The sequence below is a fragment of the Rhipicephalus sanguineus genome, chromosome 7, assembly GCF_013339695.2.
Source record: "Rhipicephalus sanguineus isolate Rsan-2018 chromosome 7, BIME_Rsan_1.4, whole genome shotgun sequence".
In the NCBI taxonomy this organism is placed as follows: domain Eukaryota; kingdom Metazoa; phylum Arthropoda; class Arachnida; order Ixodida; family Ixodidae; genus Rhipicephalus; species Rhipicephalus sanguineus.
The window spans coordinates 97,489,723-97,515,898 of NC_051182.1; the positions used below are offsets into that span (position 1 = coordinate 97,489,723).

Genomic DNA, 26,176 nt, shown 5'->3' on the forward strand with positions numbered 1-26,176 from the left:
TCCACGACGAATCCTAAAAGTTTCCTAGTGCACTCTCCACTTTGACATGTCACTGCTAATTATGAGTAATGTACCCAGGCGCGCTCACTCTAAGAGTACTTTTCATGCTTATCTGCGTAAACAAAGGCCCCATTTTCATGCCCCGCTCTCCATTACCTTATGTCGCTTACCTTTCCAACCATCGAATATAGCGATTCGAGGATGATAATTTTGAAAGTGTGTAATATGGGCTAGCAGCACTAATTCTTGTTTTGCACTGCATAGTGACACAAGTTGCTTTTGCATGCTTTACAGTGATCGTTCCAGGCATTTCTTGCGGATAGCACCACCCTTTTGCAGCCCATATAAAAATGTCTCCCGTCAACGGATTTCACATTGTTGTGCTTCTTATAGGTAAGCCATGATGCGTAAAGCACTTTTATAACCTACACTATACAGTGAACAAGAATCACAGTCTAAGATATAACACATGAGCTAATTCGCACATATCGTAAGATTTGCAAAAAGAAGAAGGATGATCAACTAAGTGATCTATGTTCACCATTGATTGACATATGATCACAACGGGGTGACGTTGTGATCCTAAGGTGAAGTCGCTAAGCGAGGAGGGATGTGTGTACTCTTCTGACTTATTGAACTCTGCACGAAAACCTATGTCAAACAAATATTGGGTTTCTCGAAAAGTATGTCAGAATGGCGCGTATTCTTCTCCTGCGCCAATTTAAACCTCACCTGTGAGGTGGAACCCATTTATTTTTTTTATATTTTCTTCTTTTGTTTTTTATCGGCCCTCTGATTATTTCTTGTGCACTGAATGTTTCATTTTTCTTGCTATTTGCTCTTTGCTATGCTGTGTTAGATTAAAGTAGGATTACTTCGTATCGCACTTGGAACCCAAATGTGCAAGCAGATATAGTTTTGGAAATGACACGCATGCCACTGAAGTAGCACATCGGCTACACTGTATAGGTGCATGTCTGGCAGTCTGATATATATAGATCGTCTGCCGAAATAAGTGGGACACAGGGCGAGAAGGTATTTGACGAGAACTGTTTATGTGCGAAAGGTGCGCTCCGCTACAATATTCTTGTGTGTTCTGTCTTCATCGCATTCGCTCAGCATGTACCCCGCTTGCCACTAAGGTAGCGCACATCAGTGCTTAATTATAAATTGTATATGCTGTGCCCTCAGAAAGTAGTCTAGCATGTGCACGTCTTTCCTTGCTGCAAAGGCCATGACTGTAGCAGACAAAAATATTGGTATGTAGAACGCATCAATTTTTTAACCAGATATCGCCGTTTGCAGCTATAATATTTCGTTTACAACATCCAGAAATGAGGAGCGAGTAGACAACACAGACTCATAGCAGTACCTTAATTTCGAAAACAGAGCAGGCTTCAGCAATCTTGGTAGGGAAGTTGAATAGTTGAATTTCGATTTAACGAAGAGATGACCATGTGCGAAATATTCCTGTTAAACTGGGAACTTCGTAAAATCGAGAATTGAATTTCTCTGCCCTCTAATTTTTTAAACTTTTTACATAGCGACAACGGAAAAGCTACCACGGCAATGTTTTCGTCGCAAGACCACGCATACGCATGTGAAAAACCCGTGAGGGCAGACAAAGGCGTCCCGGACATGGAGCTTCCCATGTGGCTGCATCTCCGTATGATGCGTGCCATGTAGACGGTCACGTGAAGCTGTGATAGGCTACCGAAAGACACGGCGAATAAACGTAGTGATTGCGCGAGGAGGCTGAGGCGAGAAAAATGCGAGGACAGCGAGCAGCGGTTCCCGTCGCGTAAGCCATGCACTAACGAAATCAACCAGCACCTGCCCTAGCGCCGTTCGGTACGTAAAAACGCTACGGACTGTTGGGTACATTGTGCCACAGATGTGTTTGGTGTGCAGTCTCGTCAAAGTAGAGCCTAGGGCCATAGGCGTGCGCACAGGGGGGGGCAGGGGGGGCGGCCGCCCCCCCTAATCACCTAAGAGGGGGGGGCGCAAAACCTGCCCCGTACATTGCCCCTTCTAGTCCCCTAAGAAGGGGGGGGGGGCGCAAAATCTGCCCCATACATTGACTTAGTAAGGTGGGGGGCGCTGCGACGAACCTTTGCCCCCCCCCCCCTAATGGGGAACCCTGCGCACGCCTTTGCCTAGGGCGCCGAGAGGTTTTAGCGGGTTTTTTTAACGAAATGCTTCGTTAAATACGAGTTCAGTGAGCAAGTTACTTCGTTCATTCGGTTTGATGGAAACACTGAACCCTATGCTTACCCGCTGAGGAATGAAAATTTCTTTTTTCGATCGGGAACATCGTAGTTATATTAACAGTACGTAGGGATTTTACGTGCCAAAACCATGAAATGATCATGAGGAACCCCATAGTGGAGAGCTCCGGTAATTTTGACCATCTGGTGCTCCTTAACGCGCACTGACGCCTCCCAGTACACGGGCCTTTAGCATTTCGCCTCCATGAAAATGATCGGGAACTTTGTAAAATCGGGTTTCGGTAGATAGAATTCCTACCGTATATACTTAAAACCTTGGGCAGTACGGACAGGTGACTTTATTTCAGCGGCCTTATTACGCGGACCTCCATCAGGTCCCTCCGAGAAGCCTTTGTAGTGCAGTGGAGAACTAAGTAGTATGTCATTCATGTTGGGCCATTGCGCAGCCCTAAACGACAAACTGATATGAACTTGTCTAAAAAATTTAATGCAGGGTGATTACCCGCAAGCTCAAAAATACTCGATAGACTGGGTCTCAGCCAATCGACCCTATACTAGTTGATTAGCCTTGCCTGACCTCCCTACGAGAATCTAAATCAGTAAAAGCTCTTCTTGCATCTCATGTGTTTAAGTATGTCTCTGTGGTTCCTTATATTAGGTGAGAAGTAAAATAATGAAGTATCTATTGTGTCCTCAGCGACTAACTAAACAAGAAATTAAGTATGAAATGCTAGGGTTGCCAAGTGGTGCAAGTAATAAACATCTTCACAATATATTCTTTAATTGATGAAGTCAAATGTCATAAAGGTTGCGTATTGCCGGCTATCTAATGTATCACGTATTTGCCTGCACTTCTTGATGTAGAAATGGCAAGGCGTGACTATCGTTGCCTCGTTTCTTTCTTCATTTCAGTGGCCTTCTTCGTGGCAGAAGGAGAGGCCTGCGAAATAGCCAAGCAAACCATGAATACAGTCTGTAGTGTGTTTGGGCGGGAGGAAAACGCTATCTTCAAACAACACCAGTGAGGATTGTCTCACAAGCGGCACGAGTTTATTGAAGCCCCGGGGCAATGTTTTTTGAATAAACGAGGTTGCGCTGCATGCTAATACTTCTGCGCATTTGTCAATTTAACTGTAGGTATTCGACAGCACAAAGCGTGTTGTTGTTTGAGCCTTTACGGCTGCGAAAATGTGCTTGAGTCCTTACTACTGAGTTTATTATAGCAATCAGCCCACATGGACAGCCATGGGCAGTCAGTGCAATGCGTTCTCAAGGTAGAATTGCACAGTAAACCGCGCAAACGCTATTGCAATATCTGACGCCGTCCAAGTGCCTTCATAGGGAAGCCAATACTTTTTCATACACTAGATCGCACTGAGAAAACTGGTACACACTCGGATACGCTAGCACTTCGCTGAGGTCACTGGTAAAGAGTTCAGACGCACTGGTAGGGACGTTGGTTCAGGTTCTGTGGCACTGCGGTTGACTGGAAAGCGCTGAAAGGCTGGAAGGTTCACTGAATTTTACTGGAAGATACTGGTGTCTGTATATGCCAGTGCCGCACTGCATGCAGCATTGTGCGCGGCAGCATGCTGCACACCTCTGAATAAAAATGTTTCATTCAACGTTACCAACAGATACTTACTGTGGTGCGTACAGGCTGCTACAATATATGCCGCCTTTCATGCGAATGTGTTGGTCATTCCGATTCTTGGAGCACGTGGATCGGCCATACTACTTCCGGTGCCTCACCAAAGCCTGCCGTGTTTAAATGCCATTCCCGAAAACGGCTGGCCATACGGATATTCGATGTGAACAATCAAGGTGTTATTCACAGGCTTCAGTCGGCAAGCTACGGCCGCCCACGGTGGGCACGACACCACTGCTAGCATGGTAAATTCACCACTGTACTGCTTAGAGGTTAGTTACCTGCACGATGCTTCTTGTTTATAAATTAAAAATTATGATGCGCTTGCGTTGTCGTGCCCGCGCGATTTCCGTTAAAAACTGTGGTCTGGCTCTTTGCTTTTGTCTAGTGCTTGTTGTCGTCTAAAAAGCGTACGCTTATCTCCTTTTTTTAATGCGGCGAAAAATCCCTGACTTAAACACGAAACGCTACGTCATCCCTTGAGTATCACAAGCAACACGTAGACTTAAATGAAAAGGCACCCATGCTTACCGAACGGAAGTATCATAAATAAAAAAATTGGCCGCGTATCTGCGTGCTTCGCTGCAAATGTTGTCTAAAGACGATAGAAGAGGCGCTGCGTGAGATATGGACGCCATCTGGCAATACGTCGGGAAACATGAGTGCTGTGTTGCGGGCTGGTAGTCCCGGCGCAGCGGCTGGCGAAGACCGGCGGTGACCAACGCGACCGGTGGGGACGCCGGCCAGCCCGCACACGCTGTTTGGCGCAATGCGCCGAAGGAGAAGAAACGTCCGCACTCAACGAGTACTCTCCACAAACTCTCTTATTTACACGTCGCCTGGGTAAAACAGGAATGCCAGAGCGGCGCCCCCTGTCATTCGTACAATGCAATACTGAACCGAAATGAAACACAACATGAGCTTGTTCAGGGGGCACGGAGGAAGACAAGTTTCAGCGCAGTCGCATTTTCAGCGCACCTTAAGAAACTAGGGTTGTAACATGGTAGGGCGAGTAGGGCCAGAAGGACCGTCACGACGAAAACCTGCCTCCTCAGTCGTATTCGCCTGGAACGTTGGTGTGGCTTCGCGTTCCCTCCTCCGCTCCTGGCCTTTCCACAAAGCTACTGCCTAAGTACGAAGGTCCCTACCACGTCCTACGTCAAGCATCCCCAGTTAACTATATTATTGAGCCTGTTCAATCATCTACGGACCGCCGTCGTCGCGGCCGCGAGACTGTTCACGTCGATCGACTGAAGCCGCATTATGACCCACCAGTTGTACCTGTTCCTTAGGTCGCCAGGATGGCTCCTTTTCCGCGGGGGAGTGATTTGTAACATGGTAGGGCGCAGACAAGAACGCCTGCGAAAGAAGAAGACGAAGTCGGTTGTTGTTGGCGCTCGCGCTTGCTCGGCTTGGACCGCTGATCGCTTCAGCTGTGGCAATCTTTTAATAAACGCGTTACTGTCTCAACGTTAAACGCATATCATCAAGGTCTTTAAAATTGCGTATCTATGTATTTTCTATTAAAGGAACACACCACCTAATACTTACCTAATGATGTTACGCCTCAGATTATGCGTAATATTTACTTTTTGATCGACAACATTCACAAGTAGGAACAGTCGTACCAGTTCAAGATGGGTGGGCGGTAAGCAAGTGGTTCAACTTTGGCCGGTTGGATGAATCGGGTGACGTGCCGACAATCAGAAAGACAGACCGACAGAAAGACAGACCAAAATTTCTGCGTTTAAGTTCCCCAAGAAAGACTACCGTCTTTAAAAAGAAGCTACTGAAAGCAAACGTACTCAACCTTCTGAAAGGGTGGAAACGCTTGAAAGAAATGCCGCTTCAGTCATTCCCACGAATTTGCTACGCCCAATACTTAGTAATGTGAAATGGGCGCATTCCCGCACTCAGCTACACTGAAGTGTAACGATGCGGTAAAACGTCTCCGACGGGACGTCTTTCTTTTTTTAGGGGCGAAGCTCCTTAAAGCGGCAGCCGTTCGTCCCTCGTAGTTGTCGTAGTCGTAGTGCGTAACCAGTCGTAACGCTAGTACCAGATCTTGACCTCTAAGGTGGTGCCGGTGGGAGATTTTTCCTGTGCGTTGTTGAACAATAAAAAATTCGCAGCGTGCGCGTTAACTAAAAGCCGAATTCTTCTGTCTCTCATTCCCCATTAGCAGCCATTGGCATATTCCAGTAGGAAACGTTAGTAGAAGTAGAAGTGTAAGTGTTAGCTAAAAGCCGACTTCTTCTGTCTCTCATTCCCATTAGCAGCCACTGTTTACCTCCAAGGTAGTGCCTGGTGAGATTTCTCCTGCGCGTGATTAAACAATAAAAATTTTGCTCAAAACGCCGTTGATTGATGAAATAAACCAACGAAAGACGCCAGATGTTTTCTAAAAGCAAAACGAAAGAACGCCAGATGTTTCTAAAGCAAAACGAAAAGGACGCCAGCTGCTTAACGAAAGACGCCAGATGTTTTCTAAAGCAATGGTTTTCTAAACAATGAAAATTCACAGCGTGCATGTAAAATTAAAGTGAGCTGCAAGTCGTCATAACTCATCGAACCTTTAGTAAAAACGCGCCCGATCTCACGTCGGTGATGATGTACTGAGCAGAATTCACGGAAGATTCACGGTTTACCGATGAACTTCCGCAGCTTCGCCCACTCATCATCATTCACTCCGTGGATATGCTGTGATTTTTTGACATAGGCGATAGTCCAGGTAAAGTTTGGTCCGCGTCGGCGCGAATCTTTTCTGCTCTTACCATCTAAGCTTAGCGGCAGGGAGTTCACAATTTGAACTTGTTCATAAGTTCGGGCAATTTAAAGGCCAGAAATGTGGAACACTTATTACAAAGTGCAGTTGAATAAAAGACAGACAAGGTCTTCTGTGCGCTGCGCACAAGCCCAAGGGAACCACGTTCTTGATACGTGAAGACATTTCTCCTTGAAACACGGCAAGCTAGGCGTAAACTAATCGAATTTACTAATTCTAACGAGAACCACTTCATGTTATCGCTCAGTAGGATAGGTATAGGTAATAAGACGCCCATGTTTTACCATACGGCTAATGGCGCGGTGTTGTCAATCACATAGCATCAGAAAGGAATCCCGCATGCAACAGTGAAAGCACAGACAGAGCGCTCTGCGCCTTCGTTCAGAGTATCGTTGACTGACTGTCGAAGCTTGCTGCCGAGATGTGACAACGTGTCCACGTGCCTAGATTATAGTAGACCGAGCATTTTGATACTGACCGAAACATGACTTTATTGTGATGTCACAAATGCAGTATTGCTCTCACATAAGAGTAAGTATGTTTACCGTTGTTACCAAGTAGAAAAAAAAAGGCGGTGGTGCCCTATAAGCGGTCCAAAGTACTTTACCATCCTTTTCAAATAATGTTTCTCTGAGACTGAGATTGCTTGGGTCATACGGTCTTGTTTCCTCCGTTAAAATGTTGTTAAGGGCATGCTCTCGGCTGCCTAATGCCACTTTGTCATTTGTCCAAAGCCTGCACGATAATATAGCTGGTGCTGCAGAATTTTGTAAAGCAGATATTGTTTGCTTTCTGGCTGGTTTATTTTATCCATTAATAGAGTGGCCGGCTGTATGGTCTTCCAGCTCTGTCTCCACTGACTTTTCAAACTTATAATGGGATTAAAATTTCTCGTAATTATTTGACCAGTAAAACCCCAGGACTGACACTCTGGACCCGTAGTTTGTAATCAAGGTTTTGCTATCACAGGGCAAGAATATTTAAAACTCCTGTTCCTTCATAATTTAGCGTATGACTTAATTAATATCACCCGAGTTTATTATAAAGCTCAATACCAAAGTATAAACAAGGAACACGAGAGTTTTACAGCTTAAGCTGTTATGAGATCGCAACATGAACCAATTTTGGTGGCGTAGTTGTCCGCCGCCGCAGGCGTCCGTCGCTGCTATCGCGTACGATCAGAGAAAAAATAAGAGGGTTTGAGGCGTATATGAAAATCGTGGCACGCAAGTGCTCTAGCTAACACAGAGCCACGCGACTACCTGCAACTTGCCGGTAAAAGATTATGCATGTGTTATGCATGACGAGGAATCACGTCAGCACATGTAATATTACGTGGCACAAGAGTAGAATTTCACCAGCGGTCACGCCATATGATTTGCGTCTGGTGATTGTTGCAGAATACTATGCAAAATGTCATTTTCAAGTAGGCATTCTAACACTTTCGAATACGAAAATGCACCGACCGTACGTGTGCTCAAAATATCAAAACATCGTTTTATTCGGTGAGGCCATCAAAAGCCAAAGCAACACAAATTTCATTCGCATTTATTGTATCATTGGCAATGGGAAAGGCTGAAGCAGTTGAAAAATTATTTCATGTTACATATGGGATAACTTCGTAACGCCTTGTCAGTGCTACCTTACGGCAATCTTGTAATCGAACAAATCACCCCAAGGATGTCTCGGTGCGCCGTTTGGCTGCAGTGGCTGTGAGTAGTACGGTTCACGGACGACAAAGTCAGTGCCCAAATTCTTGGCATCTGGCACTCCTGGAAATGAGAAAGATTTTTATCAGTGACGCTCTTTAGGACGGTCGTAAACACATTGGTGTGTGCAACGCGTACAAAAAACTATCGTCATCATGAACGGCTATGTGCCACAGAAATCGGGCAAATCCCAACGCTCATCTCTGGTCCACTAAGAAAGATGGAGACAAGAGACGGGTGGCAAACACCAATTAACGCTTTCCTGACCGCGGAAAAATCGGTTGTTTTTTGGTTGTCGAGGAAATATTTTTTTCCTGCTAGAGAAATTACTTGATGCTTAAGTGTAGAATATCAAACGATGGAAGAAAAATTCGTCTTTCTAACAGTTTTAATTTCAAACAACAGATCTATTTGGAATATTGTCAACAAATTATCAAATCAAAGAGAAATGCAACAGAAACAAGTTCATAAGAACATCAGTGCTACTCTGCACAAGATAAACAGTAAAAAATTGTAATATACGTTTTGAACACAAAGCCCTTATAGAATTATACTCTAAATATAAGCTCTGAAAGTACAAAAGTTATTCACATCCATACAAAAATACAAGCACTGGTGCTTAACATGCCACCGCGCGAAGCAGGTTCTCGACGCGTTGAAACAAAGGCTGGCCCACTGAACGTTGGCTCGTCGAAGATAATCCACGCATACTTATTTGTGTGGTTGCATGCCTCTCTGACGACTTCTGCGGTGAAGAACAATACGAAGAAGCTTCCACGCGGCCCTCCGGAGCGTTATGTCAAGGTCCACTCCGCGCCGTCTTCGCGGAGAGAACTCCGTTCTTTGTGCAGCCGACGCCAAATGCTCCCGCCCGAACAAAGTGGACACCTTGCAGATACGAGCTGTGACCTTTGGTGCGCACCAGATCCGTTTACATGAACGCGCGAGAGAGATAAAAACGGCCCAAGGAGAGAGCGGAACTTAATGGCCGATATCTGTTGATGTTCCGGGGCAGTTTGACGCACTATCGCGGTCCGTACTGAAGTCTGATGAATCGAAGTCGTCTGTGCTGCTACCATCAACCATAGATTGACTTAGGAGAGCAAATCTTTGGGCAAGTTGGGGATCCATTATGTGACTAACAGCGCAAAAAAGGACAAGGGACCGGGAAGAAACACGGACGAGCGCTGACTTACAACTCAAGTTTATTTCCGAAACGAGACACAATATAACGAAACTGCACGTGAACAAAAAAAAAAGATTGCAAAGCACTACTTGCAAAAAAGCGAAACAGTGTTTAAGCCCACATCACTTGCGGTGGTCATGCGCATGGGACATGTACCGAACTTCTTTTTCTATCAAGGCAATGGACGGGACGCTCACGCACTTATCGCCAAGTTTCGCGATTTCTGCAGCCTCACTTATTTCACGCGTTATTTGAGAAGCACATCGCCCCACCACTTGGCACCTCTCGAATAGGGGTTGCACTCAGCAGAGTGCAAACCCCTATTCCCGAACATAGCGACAATGTTCGGCAAATGAACAGCAGGCACTTATCATTTCATTGCAGCACGTGTGACTCTGCTGTTGTTTGTTGCTATCAATTTGTTGCTATAGCATTCATTCCTTCTCCCTTGGGGCGAAACAATGCACAAAAAACGCTCTTTACGTTTGTGAAAAGAGATTTCACTTTCATGTTATACCGATTCCTATGACAGAGGGATCAGCTATGTTTTTTTTTTAATTTAGCGTGTGTTCCATTAAACCACTTCCACCTCGATTCGCGTGAGCCAGAAGTGCAGCGCAATTTACTTATGGGTGTCTTTATTTATTAATTACTGTACTGGCTTATTACTTTCACTTATTCATTTACTATTTGTTGTTTATTTATTTATTTACTTCAAATTTTGTTTACTTTTAGTAGACCAGTGCTGAACGGTAGGTTTCGTTCAATTTCTGTGGCACATAACTGGTGGGGGTTTTCTGTTAAGCTGGTAAGTGTTGTCTCGGCAACTTTTCGCGGAGTTGCGATATGTTCATATTTCTTATTACTCTCAGGGTAGCAGTCACGCCAAGCAGTTCGCCCGACTTCGCCAACTGGCGCTTGAGGTCTGCCTGCATCCCTACGGCCGCTTCTGAATCGAAGCTTCAATGAGTCTCAGATTTTGGTGGTGGCGGCGGCAAGCGTACGCAAACGCGGGTGCGCTCAAGTAGGCTATCGGAGGTGTGCTGGTCACGTCACTGTTTGTAGGCGCCGTTTTGCAGTAGCTGATGCTCTCTCTCGATTGTGGACTTGTAGTCGATAAACCGTTTATGATATGCAAATCAGATAATTTACTGGGGTGCACTTTTCGTTTCACGTTGCCACATTTCATTGTCGCCTTTCACAGTAGCGCTTCACTGTTTCACCCATCACTGTCGTTCTTGCCTGTGGCAACAGACGCGTTGTGCTGATAAGCACGTGAGTGAAGGTCGAATTCTCTACGAGAAGGAAGGAAATCGCTAAGATGGCGCATTGTGCAGTGCGCTAGAAGAAAATAAAGGAAGAAATATAGTGGGCGAGGCACTCACACGCTAAGCTACGATTGGGAAGGGCTCCTAAGATTCTTTTTAAAGGAGGCTCGGTATAAGGCCGGTGTCGTTGACAGGAAACTCAGCGGTTATGCTGAACAGAAAAGAACTACATGGCCATGTGTGCCATATTATAGCAAGGGCGTGGGAAAAGGAAGTGAGAGTGAGAAGGAGTTATATGATAGTGAGGAGGAAGGAAAGGAGGATGGGGTAAAGCATGGCACAGCCTTGTATAGTATAGTTTATCCACCAAAGAGAGAGGGCATTGGCCAATTAGCTCCTAACATATCATAGCCACGTATCTTATAGTTCAGCAAGGAGATGAAAAAGAGAAGTGAGGCTGACGAGGAGTGATGCGATGGTAAGGAGGAAGGAAAGGACGAGGGGAGAGGTTAAAGGATAACATAGTCTTGCATAGCATACTTTAGAAAGGGGAAGGAAGGGAAGTAAGGGTAAGGAGGACCAACGCTAGGTTGAGGAGTAGGGAAGCGAGGAAGAAAAGGAGGAGGTGACAGGATATACCATAGCATAGTTAACCGTGAATAGTTAAGAATTTCAAGTTGTGGGAAAGAGAAGTGGTGGTGAGGAGGAATGATGTAATGGGTTAAGAGGAGGGAAAGGAGGAGAGAAAGAATATAGACAGAGATCAAGAAAGCCAGAAGAAAAAAGGAGAGGAAGAAAGGTAAAAATAGACGGAGAAAGAAAGATGAAAGAAAGAGGAAAAAAGACGAAGAAGAAGAAACAACTGAATCTGCATTCGCCAGGTGGTGGCATTTGCTTGCCGGCTCCGCTGGTTTCTCAGATATCGCAGGTGTAAAACTTTCGAGATTGTCGCTGTGTCATCGACTACGAATGTTCTTGGTGGGGTAATAAATACAGTGCATTAACGGGCGAATGTTTTCTTGCCAATTTCTAACGATGCTTCACTTCGAAGCCTGAAAAAAACTCACAGGGTTCCTTGTGTCTTCAGCTAAGACGACTCGAAGGCGAAAGCCATCTTGTTTTTCTTCTCAGTCGATACGTTCCATGCTGCCCCGGCACCCTCCGAAAGCTTTCTGCACGTAGCGTGGTTTTGCACTGCCTCCGTGATCGGTCCACCTTTCACCAGGCTACGATGCCATGGGATGAAGGCATCATAGAGTTTCCTACAATACTTACTAGAGGGAACTCTGGCGCTAGTGTCTATGGGAGCTGCAACGTCGTTTGGCGCTTAAGCCAGCATGAGAATCATGGGTAGTGCACGGATTTGTCTAAACTTCGTTATTTCGGCTCCGTTTGGCTCCACGTCGCCTGCATCCGCTTTGTCGCAAAACGAAGTTCAGCAAAAGTCAGCAGTTTCACTTGGCTACTTTAACTTTTTTAGGCTCACCGATTCAAATCTGGTCACGGAGTTCACAATGATCCATTCTTTTATACGAAAGAAAACCAAAACACAACAATAAACAAAGCCACAAGTGCGTTCGAAGCCCGCAAGCACAAAGACTAGGCAAATCCGTGTACCTACCCATCATTCCCATGGTGGCTGAACGATCGCAGCACCAGAGTCCCCTCTAGTTCATTTTAGGAAACTCTATGGACGGCATCATGTGACGTTACGTCACATGATGCCACGCCAGAATATGTGACGCCACGATGACGCGAGACGTTTTTTTTCGATTTGTGACGTCAATATTACTTCATACCGTGACGTCATCACGTGATGGTGATTTTTAGCATCACTCGTGCTGTGCCCAACTCCGCGGGACGCCAACGCCGATGGTCAATTTTCGCATTTGATGGGGCATCTAAGGCTTTCGCCTTAATAAATGAAGCATACACCAATTTCCTCCTCCCGTTTTTCTTGTACTCAGGTTGAAAGTGTTGGTTGCAGCTCACAGATTTACGACAAAGTATCAGCACTAGTGAAGTATCCTTCATTGATAGCATGCTATACTTTTTACTCGTGTTGCTTCACATCTCACGGCTAGATTCTCCTTACAATCACGTGCCGTATTCTGCATTAGGATGATACCATGCAGGGGAACATGGTATTGATTTATGTTATAAAGATGTTGCCCGTGCCGACATTTCCACAAGTAGAGAAACACGTGCAGCAGTTATTCCGCGTTGTTTTTTTTTTCGGTATTTGTATCTATGTCCGCAAGCGCAACATTTTTATTACTGTACATTATTTTCTACTTTATTATGTAACTGTCATGTTACATATACACTTTAGGATCAGACAGGAAGGAATGAAGAAGAAATTGCCGAAGATAAAAGCAGGAGAGTACTAAAAGAGGACTTGCAAAACAGAGTGTTCACAAAAAAAAAGTCTTTTTGCCAGCGTTCATGCGTAGGTGTCTTACAGTACATTAGGTATAAGTACATACTTATGCTTAAAATATTTAGTGCAGGGTTTGCTATTGCATACAGTCTTTCATATCAATAGGAAGTCTTTGTTCTGCGAACGCTGTGTCCGTAACGGGTCGTGTACGTAAGAACGCCGCGTTTCGCGTAATGCGCATGAACAGAAATTCTGCGCACGCGGTCTAAGCAAAACATGGCGTTCTTACGTACGTGATTCCAATGCGGACGCATCGCAAGCAGTGATAGAAAGGGCCAAAGGGCCCAACTGAATCAACAAACTTAAACAAAACTCAGTAAATAATATGTGCATAACCTACGCAACAACAAGAACTGCCTTCTGATTACAAAAAGTACAGAGCAATTTTTTAAGTTATCTCGTTGCAGGGTCACTCACCAAGTAGCTGAATCGTGTGGTTGAATTCACTTCTGAAGATTTCCAACACCTTGTCCACACCGTGTTTCCCCTATAAACAACAAATAAAGAGGTTTCAATAGAATTCAGGTTATCAATGCTAGAATTCATATTAATATTAAATCTTCTGCTAAATGGTTGTGGTTAAGCGTTCAACTCCACTGTCTTCCTGAGATAAATCTCTTGCAAAAGATGTCCTAGGAAATTGAGATACAAAAGGAAGCAAACATAACAATTCCAAAATATAGGGCTGACCTCAACAAAAACGTTTGCTGAAAACGGCACAAATGATCGTTTTGTTACATGGCATGATAGTGACTATGATACTGGGTCTGGGTGCAAACAGCCTGGTACAAAAGCTAGTAAATTGTTTGAAATCATCGTCATCCACAGCTTTCCCATTACGTGTTTTAAATAGGCAATCAGTCTGCGTACCTGCGAAACGCTTTTAGAGCTGCGTCGCTCCGCCATAGGTTCGATGGCGGAGTTTATGTAGGGCAGACGGAGCGTTGTATTAGTGCTCAAGTGAGCATCGCAATAAGGAGAATAAACGAGCGGTCTTGTATCGGGACTCGGATATTGACTCCAGATTAATTGTCGAGGCCGCTGATATGAAGAGGGATGATTTAATCGCGATTAGCGCTCCTTCGATTACGTTGACAAGCAAGGAGCTTCACTTTTTGGAATCTGCGCATGGTGCAGTCACGTAGCGCGTGCCTTGGCACTTCTTTTCCTGATGCTTTCTGGGTGATGTGCAATAAGGTTTTCATCACATAGACTCTTGCTTGCGCATACGCGCTTGACGCGTGTTAGCACGGGTAGACGCCGCACTGCGATAGTATGTCTCTCCTCGATTTATCTTTTTTGTTGTTGTTGTTGTCGTCTAGTTTTTCTCCCTTTCTTTTCTGGTGGCTACACGTATATATTTGGTGTTACTACCCAATAAAATCACAGTTGAAAGTAGCGCTTGTCCTGTGTTCTTTCTGGTCTTACGTGTCTTTCGCGCTTACAGAAGTTATGAAGTCATGGCGTGAGAAAGCCCGAGCGTTCAAACAGTTATTCAATATGGTTAAATCTCGCCTAGCATACCTATCCTACATTTAACGTTGTTAAATAAGCAGAAAATATGCAAAGCTATCTGTATTGACTACTACACGTAAGCCATGAAGAACGTGAGGCAGGAAGCCATACTGCGGTTACGCAGCTACAGGCACTGTGAAATAGTCCTAGCGTCCACAAGTTTTTTCTTCAAAATTTTTAGACATACGGCGGTGTATTCTGTTAAACGTTGTTAAAGTAGAGCAAAAATAAATAGCAATCTCAGTTCAGTACTGCATGCGCAACGATACCGTTAAGCGAAAAGCCACGTCATAGCTGCGCAGATACACGGCTCAACACGCGTGAGGCCGCAAGAGACAGCCCGAGTATTCATACAAATGAATTCCTTGCAATCTTTACTACTGCATAGCGTAGTATTTCTTTTCAAAGCTTTTTTGGGGGGAATCTTATTTACTTAGTTCTAACTTTCAATCCGCCTGCTAGGTAGATATGCCGCAGATATGAGTTATCTTTTCATTTCCGGTGGATTCCACCGATCCAACGCAATGACTGTTTGGTAGGAACAACTGTGGTAGCTCCAACTCGTTCCGCACATGTCTACAGCGGGCGAGCGACTCATGCGACTTGCGCAAGTACTTGAACACAAGGAGTTAGAATGCATACGTTGTAAGCGAGCCCCCAAAGCGCAGGCCTGCCGACGAACACTGCCCGGGCACCAAAGCTCACTGCCTTCACAGCATCGGCTCCAGATCGGACGCCGCCATCCAAGTAGATTTCCATACGGTCACCAACAGCGGCAACCACCTCTGGCAATACCTCGATCTGTGAATAAAGCAGGTGGACAAAGGGCGCTGGCTTACATGGTCATTATAGTGTGCAAGGTCATAGAAATATGTCGAGTTCAAAGGGAAACGCTGAAGGCGCTCATCTACCTCTATCGGGAAAAACAAGTGAACATCAGCGCGTGTGCTAAGTAGGCCATGTTTATGCAAAGCCTTTGTGTTATATTTTTCAGGCAGTAATATAAATTTGTCGTTATACCTTGCATAATGTATCGTTCCGCTGTTACATTTAATATCGACATATTTACAGAGCGCGAATTAAACGAAGAAATTGGTGATGGCACATCACGGACACTTGTATTTTCTAAAAGTCAGCGTCTGTGATGTCTGCTCGCCATAGTCCTCGCTCAACTGGCTCGGCGCAGTCATCTGAATACCGAATGACTAACACGCTCTATCCAGTTGCATTTCCTGTGCGCAACGTCCATGAATCCATTGTCAAGGCATCTCGCTGCTGATGCGCATTTCATGACACGAGTCCAATCTATTGTCTAGAATTCTTCGTCATTAACCTTTTCATCGAGCGGCTGTGCCACTAAATGAAACGAAGGCGGCACTTGCCTGTAGCCGTCACCGCCGCGTCAAAGTTGGACAAGCTTATAGCACCGAAAAAGGCGTTACCTTAAAATTACTTTTTATGTTTCTTACTTCTTTAACGCGCTTCCCTGTCGCTGTAACAAATCCGAACCTGCAAATGCACGTTTACACATTGTACACTGAAACAAAGATTATTTATTTGATCATAGTTTCACTTCACTTAACGTTTACGAATATTTGCGACTATCTACAGCTATTTATATAGGACAGCTGTTAATCTGAGGACAAGGAAGAAACTTTGAAATATTTGTAACTATGTCAGAGATTGCTCGCAATTTTGTTTTTTGTACAACCTAGTCATTTTTCTGCCCAAAAACTATTACTGCCCAACAACTACTTCAAGGGTGTTGACCGGACGGTCCAGTGCATAAACTTCCGAGAACACTGGCTCGGAGTAAATATTCTGATTAGATATTCTTGGCCAAACCAATTCATTGGATTCATTTGTGTTTGCTACGCGTGGCGTTGTTCAGGAATATTACAGAGCAGGCAAGTAAACAGACTTCAAAACCTAATCAAAACGGCTCCTTCATCCGCAAGTATTCGAAGTTATGTAATATATTATGCTCAAGTTTTACTATCCGTCCTCCTTGCATCATTCACATCACCATGCGCATAAACGCTGTCCGCCGCAGAACAACAGTGGTCATGCTGCTCGGCTGCTGACCCGAAGCCCGCGGGTTCGATCCCGGCCACGGCGTTCGTCTTTCGATGGAGGCGAAATGCTAGAGGCTCGTGTACTGTGCGGTGCCAGTGCACTTTAAAGAACGCCAGATGGTCGAAGTTTCCGAAGCCCTCCACTACGGCATGCCTCACGATCGTGTGGTGGTTTTGGCTCGTAAGACCACACATACTCTTATTATTGCACACAAACTATCCTGTATATTGCTTTCTCGGTTATTGATCGATCGAAACCATTACACGCCGTAACAGGGGGACATAAAAGTACATCGGAATCTGCATTTTTTTCTGTGCCGATATGTTTCTTTTTGTTTTTTAGACATAAAACGCAGTGTTGCGCAACTAACATCCAGCTGACGCAGGATCGTGTCGTTGTCTTACAACACGTAGTACGAGATTCAATATTAAGCCTAACCAGGCTCTCACCGTCGCGCGGTTTCCGTCGAGCAGCCTTCCTCCGTGGTTTGAGACCACAACTGCCGACGCGCCATTCTCGTAAGCCGCGAGGGCCGATTCAGCTGGAAAAAAAACCATGTGATTTCAGTTGTTTATTTGAAGTTTGCGTGAATGACCCCTCGTCCTCAAATACAAATCCCAGTAAAAACAGAACGAAATTGAAAGCACGGAGTGAAACTTTTACTCTGGCCGGTCCTGATGCTCATTTAACGGAAGCAGACACATTAACCGATGGAAATTCTTCAGTTTGAGACTACATCAAAAAATGTTTTTCACTGTCGTAGCAAACTAGACCGCACAATATCAAAAATACAACCATTGCAGCGGGAAGACACTGAATGCGCCAACAGAGCATGGCCCATAACTTTTGATACTTTCAATATCCATATTTGGTGTGCTTCGCCACGTGGTGTTAACGCGATAGCGGTAAAGAGCTCGTTCCGCAGAAATTCCGTCGTTGGTTGTGAGCGAAAAATCACCATCTTGTATAACATAAATAATGAAAAAATCTTAGGTACGAGTGAGGATCGGAACCCAGGCCGTCTGCGCGGCAAGCAGGTATTCTACCACCTAGCCACTCCATTGCTTGAAACTGCACTGAAATAACTTTAATGCTTCACAAACATACGCGTCCTGTGTACAGGTGTCACAGTAGGAGATGTAATATCGCAGTAAAACGGGGTACATGCGTATATTGCCATCGGGCATCACACCATGTGAAGTGCATAACGAGTCGGTGGTTCAAAGCCGGCCACCCATTACAAAAGGCACACACATTACTGCGCGTATTCCCTTACGAAGACGTAGTGGGTGCATCGCAACTTCGGAAACGTATCACGCGCGTAATTGCTGCTGGTTTAAAGCATGCCACCCATAACAGAGGGCATGCACATTAGTGCGCGAATTCTCTTACATACACGTAGTGGGTACACTATTGTCATAAGAGTGCTGTTGAAGAGGGCGGAAACCTTTACCTTTACTATAGGCATGTCGAGTGTGTGAAACTGTATGAGACCGGGCGACTGAACATAATGACAAGCGGAACAGAGCAGCATGAAGATGGGGCCGGATATCGCTATCGCGTTCAACTCTTAACGGCGAAGCTTAAGCGTCCCCCAATTTTTATCGATAAGGTAGAGGCCAGCATTTAACATTTGGGGTAACAGTCTTTTCGGTGGGCCTTGTTCGCATCAATTTGGGTACTTTGTATATGTCACTGAAGGAACCATGTTCGAGGCCTGTTTTTCTGCCAAAGTTTGGTCACTGAGTATATCACAATGGGTGATGATGACGCTTTCAATGAACCCCCTTCACACGAGCTTGATCTCCTGAGTATGTCTCACTTAATATCTGCCATTAGGCGTGTAAGCCGAGGATTTAATCTCGCAGACCGAGATTCTCTCTGTATGAGGCAGTGTGGGGCTTGTGTAAAGTAGTCGTACAGGTAGCGGGCGTATCCTGTACTGTAGCATTGCACTGAATTTGGTCTCAATGCCTTAAAGATGTGGACATTCAGCGAAATAGGTTGTTGGCTTTCGATCGTGCTGTACTGCCATTATCTTGCAGCCACTGCGTGTGCGCAAGATGGAACATAAAAAAAGGCGGTCTACTGCTTTCAGACGAACCACTTTACCACATTTCCTATTTCATGCCCACTGGAATGCGCATTACGCTTTCAGCAATATGGGAAATTTTTTTTCTGCCATAAATGATGTGAGGGCTGACACCGAATGCTATCCAAACATGGCAGTTGCTCCTCGAGATGATCCTTACCGGTCAGGATACCCTTTGCCACAAGTGGAAGTGTCGTGATAGAACGCAACCATCGGAAATCCTCCCACGTCACCGATGATGACAGCAGGTGTCCTATAGAGCCTTCCTTGGAAGGATCGAATGTGAATGATCTTCCGGGCCATGATGCTTCCAGGTTTGCAAACCTGCGCAATACAACGGGCAACTCGTTTCATCGACAATGCGCAGTAAGTGACAGAATAATCTGCTGCTATGTAACTCTAGACCAAGACTCGCGTCAGTATTTCAATCACTACAAGATAAACTCCAAGACGCTCTTGCACAATGTTGCATCACCAGTGCTCTGTAAATGTTTTGCATGACACCGATTATCGTAATCGGTTATAGCTATGTGATGCCTTCAATGCTTACTGCTGCTCAGTTACATTCACCAAGATGAAAGTTTAAATATGATGTACAAGTTATTTCAAAATTCACAGTGCACAGCTGTGATTAGAACACTCGAAAAAATATACGTACCTATTTTCATACGCAGGCCGTCACGATTACAAGTGAAATAATAATCTGCCCCCGGGTGAGATTACGCCAAGAGCTGCACCACTACATCAAACATTACAAGGGAAGCTGCAAGAAGGCCTGCGCCATGTTTTATGCACTGTTTATTATACAAGTTTTCCGGTGAGGAAGTCGAGAAGATTTTAAAAGTGACATGTGGAACTCTATAAATTCCGATAACATTGCGAGGGCTCCATTCACCCGGGTGAAACGAACGTCGTGCATGAATTAATAAGTGTTGAAATGATGAGAAGTGATCTTGTCATGAGACTCGCTTGCTTTGAGAAAATACGGTTGTGCTCGCTTTCAAGCGCTCGCCCTTCCGGTCTCCGAAGGGCAGTAGCACATAAATGTGCTATGTGACGCGAACTGACAAAATAAGAAGTAGTTATGTAGCTGGGACACCTTCTTTTCTTTCATCGTTTTCCTTCCGCCCTGTAGAATTGTTTCGAGTTATTTTTAGATGCGAAGCATCTTATGGCGGAGTTCAAACCGGTGGTGGTGGTGGTGGTGGTGTGCGGCGTGACCACCCTTACTGCCCATGCGCATACTCTCTCCACACACCTCCTCTCCACCCCTCTCCACTCCACTTCCCCTCTCTCCCTACCTCTTCACCACTTCCTCTGTCCCATTTCCTCCTCACCACATCCCCTCCCCCTTCCCCTCCCCCTCTCCACTCTTCCTCTGAAACGCGGGATAGACATGCCGAAATTCTCTCCTGCGCAACGCCGCGATGAGCGCCAGCGCATGCGCGTCCCCTCCCCCTCTTTCCTCTCCTACTCTGCCCTCCTCTCGCGCGCCTGTCGACCGCGGTCCCCGCTCGCCCTGTGAGAATTAACGGCCAGGCTAGAGGAAAACACGAGGCGCGTAGCGTTCCTCTTCGCGTTCCACGACGCGAGGTCGGTAGCATGCCCAACGAACGCCAACGGAACGCGATTGTGCAAGTGCTCCCGCTTTGCATCGCCTCATGGTCCCCTTTAGTGAAAAAGGGTGTAATATTTTCACTACGTGGGTTATGATCACCTAGTTGAACACTCATCGTTAATGGCCCGAATTTCGATGGCCCGTGTACCGAGATTTAGGTGCATGTTAAACTTCCCAGGTGGCTGAAACTTCCGGAGCCCTTCACTACGGCGTCCCTCATAATCATGTTATGGTTTCGGCTCGTAAAATCCCAACAGTTATTATTGCTATTATAACCCCTAATGGCAGATTATTTTGAGATAATGATCGGCTTGATAAAAAAGCGGAAGTACCTATCTTTATTCGAAATTCACAGTTTTTCACCTTCTATTTTATGTTTCTTTCACATTTTCTCGATATCTTTCGCTAAAAAACTCGCAGGGTCCCTTGTGCATTCACTTAAGATGCCTCGAAGGCGAAATCCATCTTTTTCTTCTCAGCCGATGTATTGCTCCTCCCTCGCCTCCCTCCGAAAGCTAAGTGCGCCAAGCGTGGTTTTGCATTGCCTCCACTTTCGGAGGCAGCTCACCTGGTGTTGCACTGCCTCCGTGATCTGCCCACTTTTGACCAAGCTACGATGCCGTATGATGGAGGCATCATACGGCGCCATATGGTAACGTTATCACGTGATGATGTTTTGCATTATTCGTGTGGCCCCCGACGCCGCGGGACGCCGACGGTCAATTTTCGCGTTTTACGAGGCATCGTAGGCTTTCGCCTTAATGAAATATAAGAATTTCTGGAGTGGCTCGCCTTTTTACTAGCCTTTGGGTGTTTTACATAAAATAGTCGGGCACTTTTTATTTAGAAGACAAATTTCGTGTAAGCAAGCACTGCATCCTTTGACACATACGCAAGTATGTAAACAAAAGGAATGTTTTGCTGGGATGTATTATCATGAACACAAAAAATAAAAATTTTCAAGCTTCTAAACATCTTAATTACTATTTCAGGTGATTCATACTTGCGAAGGTAAGACAAAACACTGAGTAAGGTATTTTCACGCATGTAACATTGGGCACTCTCGCGAAGCATAGCTGAAAGCCGTAGAACACTTACTGTTCTAAGCGGGCTTTCTTTTGAACACTTCAGCATAAGTCCACTAACAAGAGTCGCTCCTTTTCTACCACAAACGCTGCATATTTGGTAAGCGCTTTGTTACGTCGCTATCGAGATACGACACGGAAGCCAGATAACGAAACAAGAGGGCTGATTTATTGAGCAGCTTGCTTTTATACGAAACGCATGTGACGTGGCAGTGACGTGCATTGATAAGACTGCATGCCGCTGACACATCATCTTGAGCTTGCCAACCTCGTGAGGCAACCATAATTAACAAATTAGGCCCTCAAAGCTAAGCTCGGCATTTAGAATCGTCCCTGGAAGTTGTTTGTTGAGAGAATCTACGTATGATATAAATACAAATTTAATTATTAAGCTCAATGCCCTGGACGCCTCAACGAACGCGAAAAGTGACCGTCGGCCGCGACGGCGACAGCGTGTGAGGACCCCAATCAATGACGTCACAGGTGGCCATAATTTGTGACGTCATGGTTACGTCGCTATGATGTCGCATAACTTGATGTCACATGATAGCCTCATAACATAACAGCGTCGCTTGGTCGAAGGTGCGCCGATCCCGGATACTGTGAAAAAATACGTTGGGCGCAGAAATTTTTCGGGCATGTATGGGGATCAATACAATTTACTGAGAAGGAAAAGAGAGCATGGCTTTCGCCTTTGAGTCGCCTTAGGCAAACGTATATGGAATCGTGTCATGTTTTAAATGCGAAGCATTTCTTTGCGAACCTGTGGCACTTTGAGCGTTTCCATCCATCCATCCATCCATCCATCCGTCCGTCCGTCCATCCATTCATCTATCTATCTATCTATCTATCTATCTATCTATCTATCTATCTATCTATCTATCTATCTATCTATCTATCTATCTATCTATCTATCTATCTATCTATCTATCTATCTAGCCGCCTATGTCTGGGTGCTCTCATGATCGCCTCCTTAACTTGGTGTAGACCAAAATTGGCATGGGAGGGTGAGATGATTTGACGAATACGACTGTCGGGTCATGCCATGACTAACATGAAAATCCTGTCGCATAGGTTGTCAAACGCTTTTCTCCAGACACGTTTGACACATACCCGTTTACCACAGGCCGCGGTGTACGGGTATGCGCTACAGGTGATTGACAGTTTATATCGACCGAGGAATGGCGAGAACAGACATTGGTAATTTAAATGCGACAAGGTTTAGAAAAACCGACGTCGGTAGCTTTCACCCGACGCATTGAAGGAATAAAGGTTAGTATACCAGCAGGAATCGAACCCAAGCATTTTGCGTGGCAATCAGGTATTCTACCACAGAGTCACGCCAGATCTATAAACTGGTTTGGAGATACAGCTTATGCAGGCGTAATGTCAGTGCAGCGTCAATTGTGGTGCTGGCTATCTAATTTTACAAGAACGCAATAAACAGTACATATGTACCCTATTGATGCAGGCGTCATATCAAATTAACGGCTGTGGTTCCAGTATTGGCTCCGCTTTTATAGCAGTCTAATAAACATTGTGTTTGTATGCCTATGATTCAGCAAGCTATATTGAAGCATTGCTGGACCCCGGAGGAATACATAAACGAAAGTAACATATGATATTCACGTGATTACACTATAAAGTGCACTTAGTTTCGATAATACTGACGTATCTGCTCTAAAGTGACGGCTGGCGTTACGTCGCACCAGAAGTTACCCTTAAAACGCCAATGTTGTCGACGTGTCTGGTAAGCCCACCTCGTGCACACAGCTACTACACTTACAAAAACACGTCGATCCACCTCATAACGCTTGACTCAAAGCCATAAATGCAGCATTGAAGTACTCTCTGATAGGTTCGCATGAAACCAATTCCCACAATGCGTGGCATCTGCCGAATTTTTTGAAACTAAGGCCATAAAATTATTTTTGAAAGAATTTTTTTGCTTGTGCCTTTCACTTCAGCGCACGTGTGTCGCGCAGGAAGTTCTCACCTGAGGCCTCTCGGAAGGACGAACATATTCTTGTTGATGAATATGGCCTGTCCATAGACGGGTGAATCAACGGTGACCACTATGGCAGCAATGCCTTGATGCTCCGCCCTCCTGATCATGGACTCTGTCAAAGAGCGGTTCCTGAAGATGTACATCTGCTGCCATAGAAGGCAGCCCGGTGCACTGGCTCTGATATCTTCGATCGACGCTGTGCTCATGGCGCTCACAACCATCACGGTACCCGCGTCCTGTGCAGCTGCAGGTTGTAAACTCGAGATCAGCTGGCTTCGGGACCTTTCGGCACTTGCCTTGCAGAAGATCTTTCTTACAAAAAAGTTTTATCAATGGACTCTTCTAGTGTTCGAATCACAATGCCATGACGAGTTCGAAGAACAGCGCATGGAATTTACTGTAGTGCATACTACTCATTTTCACTGTAGTGCATACTAATTATTTTCACTGTAGTGCATACTACTCATTTTCACTCAAAATGCCTTCTCTAACAAACGGCGAGAATCAGCGCTAACAAATCTGCCGCCACCAATTTTTAGCTTTACCTAAACCTAAAGGACCTAACTCACTCGTAGACTCCACTCGAAAATGAAAGAAACTATTTTAAAGCTAGCATACCCTGTCCTTAGAAGTTCTTTGAGATACGGGCGTATGTATATAATGTCATATGTGGTAATGCGTACTCTCCAAGCAGTTTCCAATAATTTGGCAACAGCTCTCGTGGGGAAGAATGGTTGGTGACATATTATTACTTACTAAGCTATACATTACTTTTTTTGTTTTTTTATTGTGGCTCACCCAGAAATCCCTTCACTCGTGGTTAACGGTGACACCTTATGTCCAATTCAATTTTAATGACGAAGCCGTTAAGAACGAAGTTGTTAAGCCGGCCGTAGAAACCTTTGTGTCTACGTATGTGTGCAAAAACTATCATCGTCATCAACGGTCATGTGCCACAGAAATGGGGCAAATTCCACTGCTCACCGCTGGTTCACTAAAAATGAAGACGGTAACAGACGGACGGCACACAACAATTTGTAGACAGACGCAACCAGTAATTGAGAAAAGTTCTAATAAACTGTGAAGATCAATTCAGTGACAAACACCGCGGCTGCACGTTTGAAGTTTCTGTACGTCTTTTTCATTCAGTCTGTACGGAGTGCCGTACGTACAACGAGAGAATACCAGGCAACGGGAAAGGCAATGGCGGCTGGGGAAGACCCCGAAGTGATGGAAGACCTGCGCGAACGATGACGTGGCCGTAGATCTATGGGAGATGCTAACGCTCCGTTTCAGCGCGAGTTTCTGTCTCTGGAGTTTGGACATCCGTGTCGTGTCTGTGACTGTCTCTGGTTTATCTCGAACCTCCCTGCGCTGAGAGGCAACCTAGAAACAACCTAGCATCCCCTAGCTAAAGCCTAGCAATAACCTAGAAACAACCAGATTAGACTTCAGAATCGTCCGGCTTCTCTGTTTCAATACTGGCGCGAGTTAATGCAAGCTTCGCCATTTTCTTGACCTTTTTCTTCCATTTATTATTGCTCAATTGTAAAATTTTCGCCTTTTGTATTGGTAATGTTAAATGGGACGTAACTTCGTTTGTAACGCGTAGGCCACGATCATTGGTGCGCTAGCGTAAAGCGTTTACGCCTCCCCCCCCCCCCCCCCACCCCCCACTAGCATCGCTGACGCTATCAAAATAAGGTGAATGCGAAAGGTGCGCCGGTAACCAACTGACCTTATTTTCCGTGCGTCTCAATTACACGGTTTGACCACTCAGAGAGAATGGCGCTTCATCCTTCGTGGTGGCTAGTAGCGCGACGAGAACGACATGCGACAACGTTAAGCTTCAACAAGCTTTTATTCCTTATCGATGGTATTCAGCCTTTTCAAACTCCTAAATGCAGGTCGCAAGCGTGCTAGAGGCCGTCGAGGACGAAACTTTGCAGTATCAGTAAGGACGCCAGCGAAGTAGTCACAAGGCCAAAGAGGCATTGCGAAGCGGGGATCCGTCAGATACACACCCCGCAGACACACGCGCTGACCATGGATGGCACATGGCACTTCCTTCGTGATGAAATGCACCGGTTTAATGCCGCCTTTGCGGAATATCTCCGGACAGTAAAATGCTGACTCCATCACGATTCCCTGTTGGCTTATTCGAGGCTGGGTCAAGGCTGGGTCAAGGAATCCAGAAAGAAGACGAGCGCGAATGCACGAGAGGCGGGGACGCTCTGAACTGGATGCACAGCAGTCTCAATCTTACTTATATAAAAGTATATTTTACATTGTATCCATCTTACGGAGTTGAGTCTGGCAGCATCGTCTGGAGAGTCATCGTTTTAAACAGCCATTTCCGTTTGTTTTATTTCTTCTGTTTCATGTAGACAATAATTAATTATTTTCCAACACTATGTACCGTTACGACACTTATAAATAGTTAATCTAACGTATGGTTAGCACTTTTGTGGTACTTAATTGGCATTATCAGAAAGTTAATGTTGGTAAACTGGTAGAA

At 45.3% G+C, this 26,176-nt stretch overlaps 1 protein-coding gene across 2 annotated transcripts in view; it reads right to left on the reverse strand.

Annotated features, from left to right (window-relative positions):
* Positions 1-8,152: 8,152 nt before the first annotated feature.
* LOC119399628 (2-Hydroxyacid oxidase 1) overlaps positions 8,153-26,176 on the reverse strand; it is a 135,130-nt gene continuing 117,106 nt past the window's right edge. The window contains exons 5-10 of one of the 2 annotated variants that reach the window (XM_037666434.2): positions 23,647-23,902; positions 19,108-19,271; positions 17,305-17,396; positions 15,422-15,580; positions 13,682-13,751; positions 8,153-8,433 (exon numbers count right to left, since the gene is read on the reverse strand). In XM_037666434.2, the coding sequence (XP_037522362.1) occupies positions 8,300-8,433; positions 13,682-13,751; positions 15,422-15,580; positions 17,305-17,396; positions 19,108-19,271; positions 23,647-23,902 (875 nt within the window). In that variant the 3' untranslated portion in view covers positions 8,153-8,299. The remainder of the gene's footprint in view (positions 8,434-13,681; positions 13,752-15,421; positions 15,581-17,304; positions 17,397-19,107; positions 19,272-23,646; positions 23,903-26,176) is intronic. The other variant, XM_049417798.1, reaches the window with a different exon arrangement.